The sequence below is a fragment of the Bombyx mori genome, chromosome 4 (genome assembly GCF_030269925.1).
Source record: "Bombyx mori chromosome 4, ASM3026992v2".
NCBI classification, from domain to species: domain Eukaryota; kingdom Metazoa; phylum Arthropoda; class Insecta; order Lepidoptera; family Bombycidae; genus Bombyx; species Bombyx mori.
This window is the reverse complement of record NC_085110.1, coordinates 4,665,273-4,680,438: the sequence shown is the minus strand read 5'-3', so window position 1 is coordinate 4,680,438 and position 15,166 is coordinate 4,665,273. Positions and strand designations below refer to the sequence as shown.

Sequence of the window (15,166 nt, the reverse complement as noted above, 5' to 3'; positions counted from 1 at the left end):
TTTCCACAGGAGAAAATCGCCGGATCCCCACCCGCGCGGCAGGTGGGGTATGTGGGAGTTGAACCTCACTAAAAACTCCTGCCGCTCACAACCGGCGCCCTACCTCGGACCGGGCCGGAGCCCAGTCGGGGCTATTGAAACGGCGGGACAGGGTTGACGCAGAGCACATTACATCCATCCCACCGTCCCACGGACGCCGGACCGGTGGCCGCCAGCGAAACGACCACCGGTTCCCTCGTTCAGCGGGCCGAGAGCCCGCTTTGATGGCGCCGCGTTACACCTTCCCCCAGAGCGGTCGGGGGAACGCGGTCTACCATCACCCGGCTTCCTATTGAGGGTGAGCGTGCAGAGCACGCCACCCCTCGTCTGGGTCCCTCCCCGCACAAAACGGGTGGGACCCCTAGCTCTTAGGGGGCCAGGTCACGGATACGACCCCGGTCCCGACCCCCTGCTCGGCGGCGGCGGGTTTCTGCGTAGTGAGGAGAGCTTTCCCTCACTCGCCCCGCCGCCTCCTTCTGCGAGATGGTGCACTCGCAGAAGTCGAGCATAGCCTTCCATGACTCATCGCTGCCAAGCATCGACGCCACGACGCCAGGCAGCGACAAGTCAGGTCCTATCTTTGCGACCAGGACACGGCGCTGCACCTCCCAAGCGGGGCAGACAGCGAGCGTATGCTCCGCCGTGTCCAGGTCGTGTCCACAATGGTGACACCTCGTCGTCGGCTCAGCCCCTATCCGGCGCAGGTACTTCCCGAAGCATCCGTGCCCGGTCAGCACCTGCACCAGACGAAAGGTGAGACGTCCCTCGCCACGATTCACCCAGTCATCAAAGACCGGGTAAACCGCCTCGACGGTCCGTAGCCCCCACGTGGGGTTGGCCAATCGCCTCGACCACGACTCGAGCACGGACCGCCGAGAATGGGCCTTCCGCGCCCGCAGCTCACTCTCGGGGACACGCGCCACGCCCCGAGCACGAAGCTCGCTGCGCCACCGATAGTCGGCAGCGAGCGACTCCGCCTCCAGCTCCCATGGCGGCGTCCCCGCCAAAACACACGCCGCCTCGAAGGAGACGGTGCGATATCCGCGGATGACCCTGATGGCAACGGTGCGCTGCGGCCGGCGCAGGAACCGAGCCATAGTGGCCCGGTTGCGCGGCTCAGCCCACACAGGTGCACCGTACAGGGCCATCGATCGCACCACCCCCGCGTAGAGACGGCGCACAACCTGATCCGGTCCCCCAATATTCGGGAGCAGCCGGCTCAAAGAACCGGCCGTCCCCATCAATCGGGGGACCAGCTCCGCAAAGTGAGCACGAAAGGCCCACCGGCTGTCCAACACGAGGCCGAGGTACTTCAACTGCACCCCGACCCCTAAGCCCTAAGAGACATAACATCGATTCCACAGAAACCAGTTTAATACATATATGAATACGATAGATAAATAAGGCTAGTCTCTTCAACTATAGCTCCCTGGATTGAAACTCGGTATTAATAGTGCCTATTTATTGTTTCGTGGATGCAGAAATTTGAGACCTAGAATTTCACATCTGGTATGACGTGATCTCTGAGAAATGATTTATAATTTTCGGGATGAAAAAATGTTCAAGTGTCATATTCGATAGAAATATAACAGATTGATGTCCGTGATAACCTTGGGTTAATTGAAAGAATAAGTTTAAGTTTACGTCGTCGTGGCCTAAAGGAGAAGACGTCCGGTGCATTTGTGTTGAGCGATGCATCGGTGTTCGAATTTTACGAAACCTACCAATTTTTCTAATGAAATACGGACTCAACAAATGTTCACGATTGCCTTCCACGGTGAAGGAATAACATCGTGTAATAAAAATGAAACCCGCAAAAATATAATTTGCGTAATTACTGGTGGTAGGACCTCTTGTGAGTCCGCACGGGTAGGTACCACCACTCTGCCTATTTCTGCCGTGAAGCAGTAATGCGTTTCGGTTTGAAGGGTGGGGCAGCCGTTGTAAGTATACTTGAGACCTTAGAACTTATATCTCAAGGTGGGTGGCGCATTTACTTTGTAGATGTCTATGAGCTCCAGTAACCACTTAACACCAGGTGGGCTGTGAGCTCGACCATCCATCTAAGGAATAACAAAAAAGTTTAAGTTTAAAGTGTACATTAGACGCTATTTTAAACGGATTAGTCTGAAACGACTTTAACAAGGTAGGATTGATGAATTGATGGCACAACCGGCATGCGTATTCATAAGAACGCGGGCGCGGTACTTGGCAAGTACTAAACATTCTCAACTCGATTTCTAAACCACTTGTAAAACAAATCCGAGAATCGTCCACGTCTCAGTGAGGGCGGTGCGATTCAAATCTTGGTATCCACGAGCTACGAACTTACTTTAAGTAGCTTAGTCTATAGCATTCAAGATCTATACATTAATACGTGAAGCAAAAACTTTGTGCGTGACCACCAAATTGATATCTTTTTAGTGCAGGAGACCCTACTTAAGCCCGCGCGCCGTGACCCTAAAATCGCGAACTATAACATGGTCAGGAACGACAGGCTCTCTGCCCGTGGTGGTGGTACCGTCATTTACTATAGAAGAGCCCTGCATTGCGTCCCGCTCGATCCTCCCGCGCTCGCTAATATCGAAGCATCAGTGTGCCGAATCTCACTGACGGGACACGCGCCGATCGTTATCGCGTCCGTTTATCTTCCACCGGATAAGATCGTTCTAAGCAGTGATATCGAGGCGCTGCTCGGTATGGGGAGCTCTGTCATTCTGGCGGGCGACCTAAATTGTAAACACATCAGGTGGAACTCACACACCACAACCCCGAATGGCAGGCGGCTTGACGCGTTAGTCGATGATCTCGCCTTCGATATCGTCGCTCCGCTAACCCCGACTCACTACCCGCTAAATATCGCGCATCGCCCGGATATACTCGACATAGCGTTATTAAAAAACGTAACTCTGCGCTTACACTCGATCGAAGTAGTTTCAGAGTTAGATTCAGACCACCGTCCCGTCGTTATGAAGCTCGGTCGCGCTCCCGATTCCGTTCCCGTCACGAGGACTGTGGTGGATTGGCACACGCTGGGCATCAGCCTGGCTGAATCTGATCCACCATCGCTCCCGTTTAACCCGGACTCTATCCCGTCTCCTCAGGATACCGCTGAAGCCATAGACATCTTAACGTCACACATCACCTCGACATTAGATAGGTCATCGAAACAAGTTATAGCGGAGGACTTTCTTCACCGCTTCAAATTGTCCGACGATATTAGGGAACTCCTTAGAGCTAAGAACGCCTCGATACGCGCCTACGACAGGTATCCTACCGCGGAAAATCGTATTCGAATGCGTGCCCTACAACGCGACGTAAAGTCTCGCATCGCCGAAGTCCGAGATGCCAGATGGTCTGATTTCTTAGAAGGACTCGCGCCCTCCCAAAGGTCTTACTACCGCTTAGCTCGTACTCTCAAATCGGATACGGTAGTAACTATGCCCCCCCTCGTAGGCCCCTCAGGCCGACTCGCGGCGTTCGATGATGACGAAAAAGCAGAGCTGCTGGCCGATACATTGCAAACCCAGTGCACACCCAGCACTCAATCTGTGGACCCTGTTCATGTAGAATTAGTAGACAGTGAGGTAGAACGCAGAGCCTCCTTGCCACCCTCTGATGCGTTACCACCCGTCACCCCGATGGAAGTTAAAGACTTGATCAAAGACCTACGTCCTCGCAAGGCTCCCGGTTCCGACGGTATATCCAACCGCGTTATTAAACTTCTACCCGTCCAACTCATCGTGATGTTGGCATCTATTTTCAATGCCGCTATGGCGAACTGTATCTTTCCCGCGGTGTGGAAAGAAGCGGACGTTATCGGCATACATAAACCCGGTAAACCAAAAAATCATCCGACGAGCTACCGCCCGATTAGCCTCCTCATGTCTCTAGGCAAACTGTATGAGCGTCTGCTCTACAAACGCCTCAGAGACTTCGTCTCATCCAAGGGCATTCTTATCGATGAACAATTCGGATTCCGTACAAATCACTCATGCGTTCAACAGGTGCACCGCCTCACGGAGCACATTCTTGTGGGGCTTAATCGACCAAAACCGTTATACACGGGAGCTCTCTTCTTCGACGTCGCAAAAGCGTTCGACAAAGTCTGGCACAATGGTTTGATTTTCAAACTATTCAACATGGGCGTGCCGGATAGTCTCGTGCTCATCATACGGGACTTCTTGTCGAACCGCTCTTTTCGATATCGAGTCGAGGGAACCCGCTCCTCCCCACGACCTCTCACAGCTGGAGTCCCGCAAGGCTCTGTCCTCTCACCCCTCCTATTTAGCTTATTCGTCAATGATATTCCCCGGTCGCCGCCGACCCATTTAGCTTTATTCGCCGACGACACGACTGTTTACTATTCTAGTAGAAATAAGTCCCTAATCGCGAAGAAGCTTCAGAGCGCAGCCCTAGCCCTAGGACAGTGGTTCCGAAAATGGCGCATAGACATCAACCCAGCGAAAAGTACTGCGGTGCTATTTCAGAGGGGAAGCTCCACACGGATTTCCTCCCGGATTAGGAGGAGGAATCTCACACCCCCGATTACTCTCTTTAGACAACCCATACCCTGGGCCAGGAAGGTCAAGTACCTGGGCGTTACCCTGGATGCATCGATGACATTCCGCCCGCATATAAAATCAGTCCGTGACCGTGCCGCGTTTATTCTCGGTAGACTCTACCCCATGATCTGTAAGCGGAGTAAAATGTCCCTTCGGAACAAGGTGACACTTTACAAAACTTGCATAAGGCCCGTCATGACTTACGCGAGTGTGGTGTTCGCTCACGCGGCCCGCACACACATAGACACCCTCCAATCCCTACAATCCCGCTTTTGCAGGTTAGCTGTCGGGGCTCCGTGGTTCGTGAGGAACGTTGACCTACACGACGACCTGGGCCTCGAATCAATTCGGAAATACATGAAGTCAGCGTCGGAACGATACTTCGATAAGGCTATGCGTCATGATAATCGCCTTATCGTTGCCGCCGCTGACTACTCCCCGAATCCTGATCATGCAGGAGCCAGTCACCGTCGACGCCCTAGACACGTCCTTACGGATCCATCAGATCCAATAACCTTTGCATTAGATGCCTTCAGCTCTAATACTAGGGGCAGGCTTAGGGACCCCGGTAACCGTACTCGTCGAACTCGACAAAGAGGTCGACGTGCAACCTAACCCATGCATCAGCCCGCTGAGTTTCTCGCCGGATCTTCTCAGCGGGTCGCGATTCCGATCCGGTAGTAGATTCATTCGCGAAACAATTGCTCTTGAGTTGTTAGGTCTCCTTCGGAGGCGCTCGGGCAGTTGTTAGCAAATCCCACCCCTCTTGGCTGAGCCTTTGCTCGCCCACCTGTCCTGGTGAAACTGGAAAGGCCTTCGGGCCACCAGTAAACTTTCAATCATAAAAAAAAAAAAAAAAAAAACTTTGTATCCTTTTTTACGCAAATTGCGCGGACGGAGGAGTATGAAGTTTCCCACAATTATAGAGAATATAGGGAAGGAGTGCATAATGCTATTTTTTTTCAATTAAGCATAAAAAATACATTAAATCAATAAAAAAAAACATTACACACACTACCATGTATTTGACACACACACTCTTAATAGGTACTCTTTGTTTATTGCCAAACTTTTATTATTGTTTAAAGTCTGTGGCTGGATTGAGAATAGATAAATATTGTTTGTCTTTAATATAATTTATCTATAGTGTAGTTTTGGCGAAATTGGTGATTTTAAATATACAAGTATTTGACAAAAGAACTATAATAATGTTTAAACCTATAATTTCAATACATCATAGTTGAATTTCGACTACTGCTGGTATACTAGTAATAATATATACTTCTATACTATAATATTATAAAGAGGAAAGATTTGTTTGTTTGTTTGTATTGAATAGGCTCCGAAACTAGTAAGCCGATTTGAAATATTCTTTCACTGTTTGGAAGCTACGCCATTCCCGAGTGACATAGGCTTTAAACTTTTTTGAAATAAATTAGGGATCCCTACTAAAATTCTAATATGCAATCCAAGGTGTAAAAAAATTACCTAAAATATTTTTTACATCGCGTGCCCTGCGAAAACTATTGATGACCTAATAAAATAAAATAATGTACTACGACTTTGTAGAACACATTATTATTTACAAAAAGTGCCGCGACAGCATATGTCTAACTATTATAGTTATGCCGTAATAAGTGTTATTTTATAAAAAAAAAAAAACAACGTCAAATATCGTTAGACCCGAGCGGAGCCAGAGCGGGCCGCTTGTAAAAAAAACATGTATCGTAACCGAGCGCTGACTCTTAACACGCCGGAACTTTCTCACATTCATTACCTATTTTAGCAACCGATCCATACTGCTTCAACATTGTTGCAATTATTGACAGCTATTTTTACAAGAGCACCATCTATTCCGGAATCAAACTAAGTGACGTCATTTAATTTTTTTTAATTAGCGAAAATATTGGCTTGCATTGAACCGTTCTGATGTTCTCTTTAGCGAGGCCACGTTCAATTTAAAACGTTCAGAATTCAATAACGTTCATTACCGATTGTAGAGCGTCAAAGATCTTGACCATTTGACCGGAGACCGCTAGTGCATTGCCTCAATTGTTTCATCCTGTCTACTTATTAATTCACAGCTACTTTTTTTTTGCATTCCTCATCATCTACATAGTCAACTGTTGAGCGATAAAAGTTATAATACTTATTAAATTCGTTTTATTTTTCGTGATATTATTTTCAGGTTTAACCTTCGATGAATGTATGGCATAAATTGATGAATCATATGCATTTCAAGTTGTTTTGTTTTTAAACAATTACCTTGTTATTGTTAACTAGTATTTAATATTGCGAACATAGTCGAACACGGATTGGTTTTCAATGCATCAGAGAAAAGTTAGCAGTCGAGTACATTATGACTCGTATGGCCGTCGTATTTTTGTGTATATTCAATGAATAACATTTATATTATTGTTTATAAATCTGCCTTAGCCAACACAAGTATAAACCTAATAACATTTAGAAGTAAACCTTAACTACTAGGTAGGGTCGGAAAAAACACGTGATTTAATTTGTTATGTGGCTTGAAGACCTTCAAGTTAACGAGTACATCCGAAATGGCATGTCTTGGATTAGTAAATCAGAACAGGTATCAGTGGAAGAACTTAACTTAGTAAACAAGCTTATTACTACTGCTATTTGATGGAGAAATATTAGATATAGCTCCAGATGACCTCAATCCGTCAGGTCATTTTCACGTAGTATGTAGCCGAGTCCCTGACACTGACACGTTGTTCTACTATTAGAGCCTGACAAACAGACTTACTGGTGGAAAGACCTCTTGTATTACTGGTGGTAGGACCTCTTGTGGACCATCTAAGCAATAAAAAAATAAAAAGGGCGTTTTGCGAATCCGGACGGGTAGAACTTTCACTGTGCTTATTTCTACCGTGAGCACTAATGCGTTCTGGGTTCAACAGTACGACAAAAAAAGTATATTTGAAAATAACATGAAAACAAGAGTTAACTACTTAACATTCTCTCATCAATTATAAACAAAGGAACTCGGATACTAGTTTGTTTTTGAGACCAGGACACGTGTCGTTAAAAATGTCAATGCCGTCAATTAATGCACATATTTGGTTATATTCACTACAAATCTTTGATAAAGGGGAATACCTATGGAGGTTTGTTCTACTTGCGGGAATATGGAAAATTTCAGTGATTTCAGTTTATGAACCTTCATACAAATGATTTAGGTATACTTTCCCTCGTTCAATTACATTTTAGATTGATACTAATCATTTTGCTCTTGATCATAGATTCAGCAGTAGCCCATGTAAGTACGGAGAAGCGCGTAATAGAGACAGAGTAAAATTGTTGTAATTTTTGCAAAAAAAAAAAAAAAACTCCGCTAACGGAATTCTAACTATAGGTATTTCCGAATAAAAAATATTCTTAGAACCACTCGTCACAGTAGTGAAAGTACATCTATCTCATTGGATGATTATAAAATGTCTGTTGTATAATGCATTTATCTTGTGTATGATGTGTTTTTCCCCGCACACAATCAGCCTCTGGAATTAATGACACTTCAATGCCGTAGAATTCGTGATTCCGTGGTTTTCCCACGTGATATATTTCTGTTCAAACTAGGCTTAAGGAAATCGTTTTATGATCGGTAGCGTAGCATCGTGGATGTGTACGCAACACCCTAAGCATAGAGTATGTAAAAGAAACGGTGGTTGGACATATTGTGGGGAATTAACCCCCCGGCAACTTTCTGCCGCGTCGCAATCGTGCGTTCCGGCTTAAAAATGGAGGTTTTATGGCGGCTGGCGGCTGGCAACATTTATATTGTGTTAACTATGGATTCAGGAAACCATCTAACACAAAATGCAAGATGATGAGTTGATCGATCACCCACCTACGCAATAAAATAAAAAATAAAAAACTTAAAATCAATGTACGCAGCTATCTCTATTTTCTTACCAAATAAAATATCTTAGTATAATAATTAATAATTCAATAAATTTTCGTATTTTTTGACACAAAATAGATTAGTCTATCCCGTCTATCTTACTTCCGGTGTCTGTAGATATGAAAATTATTTGTTGAATTGTAGAGCATTAGATGCATTTTCTAAATCGTGTTTACGCGTTTGAATGTTTTTTTTTAATTATTAATTTTATCGAGTACAAGGTTAATAATGTATGATAAGTTATCAAAAAAAGAAGGAAAAGAAAGAAATACGTATTTTTTAAACAATCTAGAAAAAAAGTTTTAGACCGCCAAGACTAATAACTATTGTTTTGGTTACATAATATTTTTCGTTTAATAAAAGAAAGAAACAGCAAATCGAATTAAATATTCTAATCGTGAAAAAGACAGTACATATGCCTAGCGATTTTTTTTCAATAACCTCTTAAATTAAATTTTAAAGATTTCGGGTAGTTGGTACATTGGTGAAATGAAATCGAAAAAAAAAAAAAAAAAAATTCAGAAAAAACCAAATCTCTTACCCCTGATAATTTACACCAATAACCGCCTTTTTGGATACACATATCGCAATTCGCATTTAAATTTCGTTTCGCGAAAACAATTTGAATTGACACTATCACTAGAAACCACACTCGCGCCATTGCTGTCCACTTATTTCAAAATTAAAATAATATGAAATAATTAAAAAAATATACAAGATTTCGGAATTTCGTTCGAAATACAAAAAAGCGTGCGCGCGCGATCCACAGCGGCCCACCACAGACTGTAGAGTAAAGTCGACTGTCGACCTTTTGTTTTGTCAGAACGGTCTCTCAGTGGTCGCCCCGCGTCACAGATGAATCACTCAAGATACAGTCGCTTCTGAAATTCGCGGAAATCGCATATCACGTATGTTGTAGGTAGGTATGTACGTGTCGTAAGAATTTATCATTAATTTTTCTTGTCGTATCTGTTGGCAACCTGAATTTTGCTGATGACAATTTAAGTGGTTACCAGTGCCCGTAAACGTCGTGAATTCTCTTACCCTGGGTAATTAGGTAAACATTTCAACGGTTGTCCTGTTTAAAAAGGAAGTAGCTTCTATTTGGGCAGTATGAAAAAAAAAGTAGTTCTTCATCTTGTATCGCTTCTCCAGTCCGAACGTAGCCGGAATAGCTGCTTCGACTACCGTCGATTAGATAGGAATAAATTAAATAAAAAATCATTTCCTTAGTGCGATTAGATTTTTTGTTTTATTTATTGCGTAGATGGGTGGATGAGCTCACAGCCCACCTGGTGTTAAGTGGTTACTGGAGCCCATAGACATCTACGACGTAAATACGCCACCCACCTTGAGATATAAGTTCTAAGGTCTCAAGTATAGTTAGTAGTATAGTAAGATGTTACCTCATTCTTGTAAATGCACTTTTTTAAGCATCGAAACATGTCTACAGATGCACAATGTATATACCCAAAATAGTATTTTTACAATCAACTGCAGCGGGAGTTGTATTGGGTTAGTTTAACGTGTAGGACATTTTCCCTTGAACTGGCTTGTGATGATGACCGTTTATAAAATAAAAAACTGTAAATTCTTTAGTTTTTATTTAAACCATTATTATTTTATAAGGAATAGCGACCCGCCCTCGCTTCGCTTCGGAAACATTAAAACACACATGAAAACAAAAAAAAAATTTAAAAATTTAAAAAAAGTAGCCTATGTTCATCAGGGACAATTTCGGCTTCTAATGGAAAAAGAATTTTTCAAATCGGTCCAGTAGTTTCGGAGCCTATTCGAAACAAACAAACAAACAAATCTTTCCTCATTATAATATTAGTATAGAAGTATAGATATAGATTAAAATGCGCTTACAGTATGTAAAGTATCTCGATAACTTTTTAAGTATCTGATTGACAATCAAGGCATTTAAAGTCAGCTGTTCTAAATTTAAATGTAGATATTTCATAATTAATGATTTCCACGCTGTTTTTAATTAACTAGTGCAATACAACAATCCTTGGCGGTGAATGTCGCAAAATCTATGAAATTAAAAACTTTTGTTTGTAGAAAAGAGACAAGGAGATAAATTAATTAAATTATTCAACAAATGTAAGTGTATCTCAACTTTATAAACTAAAACCTGGTACTTACGTTCACCCTGAAACTAAATCTAAGCATATAGCTAACATAATAAGTAGGAAAAGGTTTAATAAATTTGAACGCACGTGTTGTCATTTTTATTTTTGGTAAATTCGAGATGAGTACGGTTCATTTATTTTTATCTTTGATTGCTTAGGTTAGGCTCACGATCCACCTGGTGTGTGGTGGTTACTGGGGCCTATAGACATCTTTAACGTAATGTCGCCACCTACCTTGACATAATAATATGAGTTGTAAGGTCTCAGTTTTATAGTAAAACGGCCGTCCCAATTTTCAAACGGAAATGTATTTACTGCTTCACGGCAGAGATAGGCAGGTTTGTGGTAACCACCCGTGGGAACTCACAAGTCGTCCTAACACCAGTAGGTAATTGCGCAAATTATAATTTTGCGGATTTGATTTTTACTACACGATATTATTCCTTCACCGTGGAAGTCAATCGTGAACATTTTTTAAGTACATACGTATTTTATTAGAAAAATTGGTATTTGTCTGCCGAATTCGAACACCGGTGCATCGCTAAATACGAATGCACCGGACGTCCTATCCTTTAGGCCACGACGACGATCATTTGGATCCTTTGCGTTTAGAGACAGATATCAGTTTTCGCTACGTCTTGTGTTTGCGCCATTGGAACAGTGTTCATTTCTACTTTCGGGACCATTAGGTACATTCATTCATATCTAACGAGCTTTAAAAAAGTTTTGCCACCACGGAACTCTGGACTGTAAGGATTCTCCTCCTCGAGGTTTTTCGAGTAATATTCCATATCTGTTCAGAGAAACTTCTAAAATATTTCTTAAAATGCTGAACGTCACGACGGGCGATATGTGTTCACGGTAGAGTTTCCCCCTAGGATCGCACCAATATATTAAGAATATGTATTTCAAAAACTTTGAAGTGTTTTTTCGCAAATATTTTCAAGAAATAACTCAAAAATAACGGGTGACTTACAGAAACAATCGATACTTATTATTTTTCTTGGGTTACTTTCATTGGGTTAGGCATGGTTTTTGTTGTTTTTAGGAAGGACGGAGTATTGGTGGCCGGGAGGCCTTTCCAGTGTCTTCACGACAGGTTGGCGAGCACAGGCTCAGCCAGAAAGGGTGGAATTTGCTAACAGTCTCCCGAGCACCTCCAAAGGAGATCTAACAACTCAAGAGCAGCTGGTTTCTAGTCGCGCCTTCAACTTGTTAACGGTAATAGCTCGGTTATGCTCTTAACATCGCTGACGTCTAATATTTGATCAGTGATCTAGGAATACTTGGGTATTGATGGAAAGCTGTTATCAATAATGTGTATAACATAACACAGGTATTAAGCATATTTATGTTTCGGCGTTTTTGATAGTACTTTAATGAAAGGACCAAATCACGGCCGACATCGTGCCAATTGGTATTTAGGTAAGGTCTCAGTTTTAACAGTACAAAACAGAAATAGAAATTAACTAGCCGTACTCGCCCGCTTCGCTGGGCATTTAAAATTAACATATTACTTATCGTCATTATTATTAAGGAGTCCAACACTCATATAAAATATATTAGACTATCCATTAAGTACATTTTCTACATGGATACCAAGTTTCAAGTCAATTGGATGCATGGTTCAGTAGTTATAACGGAACATCCGTAAAAACCACTGTAGATTTATATATTAGTATAGATGATTTTACGGTACCAATTAGGTAATCAGAGCTCATAATCACACCGTCAATGATGCCAAATCAACTCGAAGTCGACGTCATAAATATATTATTGTAGGAATCCTCGGACATTGGTTATCTGAAAGAATTTAAATCATTAAAATATTAGAAAGATTATTAAGAGAAGTTTTATGATTAATTTATGAGATGTAGATTATTATAAAAAGGAGTCAAAGTACCTACTGCAGTGATGAAGAAGGAATGAGGAGATTCCCTCAAAGTCTCAGAGAGCACCGAATGCGACCGGGCGGCAACGCGTAAGGTCCGCTTCTTCAGCAGTCCTACCTCCTAGGCATGGGCAATGCTGCGGCGACTCGCCAATCGCATGCAGCTTTGATATACATTACCACCAATCTGTATAGACTCAAACCGCTTTGGTCAGGCGGTGAATCCCCATGTAACCAAATTCGCGTCGCCTTCCCCACTCAAGATATTTACCCCGGCTTATCAAGAGTTTGTCTGCTCTTCGGCGCCCGAGTCCGATGATAGCTTAAAGTATGCCTTGTGGATAAAGACATACTTCCTTGCTTCCCTGAGTAGGAACGGACTCCCGGGACATAAGCAATTCAAAAACTATTTATACTAAAAATGTTAATAATGTTAGCATCGCGATTCAGTTTAACTTTCAAAATTAAGTAATTTATCGAATTGAAGAAGAAAATCGATTATTCATGTATCTGAAACTATTAGCATTGCTTTTTACCTATTACAGATATATGTATAGATTGAGTAATTACAAAAAAACAAAGTAATAAAGAATGACTAATGCCAGGAGCCTTGTGTAGCGCCATCCAGCGATTTATTTTGGTACTAAAATGACACTTAAACTAAGACAGCTTTACGTCATATCCATTTTCGGAAACATTTTCAAAAAAACCTATCTATATCAGTACCATGATCCATTATCAATATTTTTTTATCATTATCATTATCATTTCATAATATCATCTCATGTGGATGTTTGGAGGTTTTGGGGAATTATAATGAAATATTTAAATAACAAACTTTAAAGATGTCCTTAATTTGCTACTAGTTTATTTCGTTAAATGTTTTTTTTTAGAATATATAATATATTAAGGAACATATATTCTGTACAAAGTAATATATAATACACAACAATAAGCAAATAAATATATACATAGAATCAAAATTTTATTGAGAATATATTACTACTACCCGTTAACAAAAAAACGCCACCAGTAGATTATTTTCTCGTTATTATTATTATTATGTTGTTATCTCGATATTCTATTTATTCTTCAGAAATTATACTTTACTAAACCATGATAAAGCGGGTGCTCACCACGATTTCCACATTTAATGAGTTCTCGATATTTCGATGGTGCTGCAAGCGTCATGATCACGGGTACACTGAAGACTGCGAGGACCAAATAAATCTGTTTACCCTCTATCTAGTCCAATATACTTACGGTTTTGACAGTTTTTATCGAAACACTTCCAGAACGCGTTTTTTTTAAAGAACCGTTATATAGTTATACCCGTTATGTTTAATCTAGGTAGCAGCAAAAGCTTATAACAATTAATGTTGATGAATAACCGTTACAAAATGGACAAGTGATACCTAGTGTGTCTTCTTTGGTAGTTATCCGTTGTCCTTTTAATTACGAATATAATGAAAAAAAAAACAACTCAGCTAAATGAGTAGAGCCATTCCCAAGTGATTATCCCTAAAGTGTATATTAGATTGCGGCCACCAATTTTATTTATATAAATATTTGAATATTGAACTTTACCGAAATTTTCTAATAAAATAAAACGTTACTTTTAATTCTGTTTTTAGCGCCATCTATTGATAAACAAGCATATCTATGGCTATCAATGTCCGAATACACACGCTAGATGCCTCTGTTAAAAATTTCAGTGAAAATTTTAGATAGATTTTAACATTCTTTTTACATATTGTTCCATTAATTTAGAAGATTTTCTTTTTCAAACTACGCTTCTATTCATAAAATGGCCCACGACAACAAAGGATTTGTTGTAGGGCGTGTAAGTAGCATAACGCGAACACTAATGGGAGCTTGATTGATGATATTGTTTCAAATAGGCGTTAAGCAATATAATCTTATTACTAATTTGCAATTTCGTCTGCATGAACTTGATAATGCTTTTTTATATTTAGCCATGTGATGTGACATAGCCATAGCATGACGCAAAAAGATAACAATTGTAGATGGCTATTGAGTAAGTACCACTGTAAACGTGAGTAGTTTCTTCTAAAATCACCCAAAATGAAGTCACAGCTAATTGTTTTATAAAATTCCGAAATTACTAAGAAGTAAGACAAAAAATAGCATTGAAATCTATTCAGTATTTGCTGCGTGACGCGCGCAGAACTGTATCATTTAATACAGATATTGGCGGCACGGTAGATTAAGGTGGTGATTAAATACACAACTCAAATCCATCACTACATAGTATAAAACAAAGTTGCTTTCTCTGTCCCTATATCCCTATGTATGCTTAATTTTTAAAACTACGCAACGAATTTTTATGCGGTTTTTTTTAATATCTATTTTTAATATCTAGAGTGATTGAACAGGAAGGTTTATATGTGTAATAACATTCATTAAATAGTGGAGAAATCAATAATAAATTACAGTTTCCGAAGCGAAGCGAGGGCGGGTCGCTAGTAATATATAAACTTGCGACTCACCAATGGCACAAATAACTCCAAGAATGCTTTGTGGTCTCCTAATCGATGTAGTCTGAAATGAAGTTTGTCGAGAGCGTAACGAATCGGTAAATTGTGGT

The 15,166-nt window shown here is 41.2% G+C and overlaps 1 protein-coding gene across 1 annotated transcript in view; it reads right to left on the bottom strand.

The window, feature by feature from the left end:
- The window catches only part of LOC101739184 (teneurin-2), a 64,140-nt gene extending 54,807 nt beyond the window's left edge, over positions 1-9,333 (bottom strand). The window contains exon 1 of the mRNA XM_038021826.2: positions 9,071-9,333. Coding sequence (XP_037877754.1) covers positions 9,071-9,190 — 120 coding nt within the window. The 5' untranslated portion in view covers positions 9,191-9,333. The remainder of the gene's footprint in view (positions 1-9,070) is intronic.
- Positions 9,334-15,166: the final 5,833 nt, after the last annotated feature.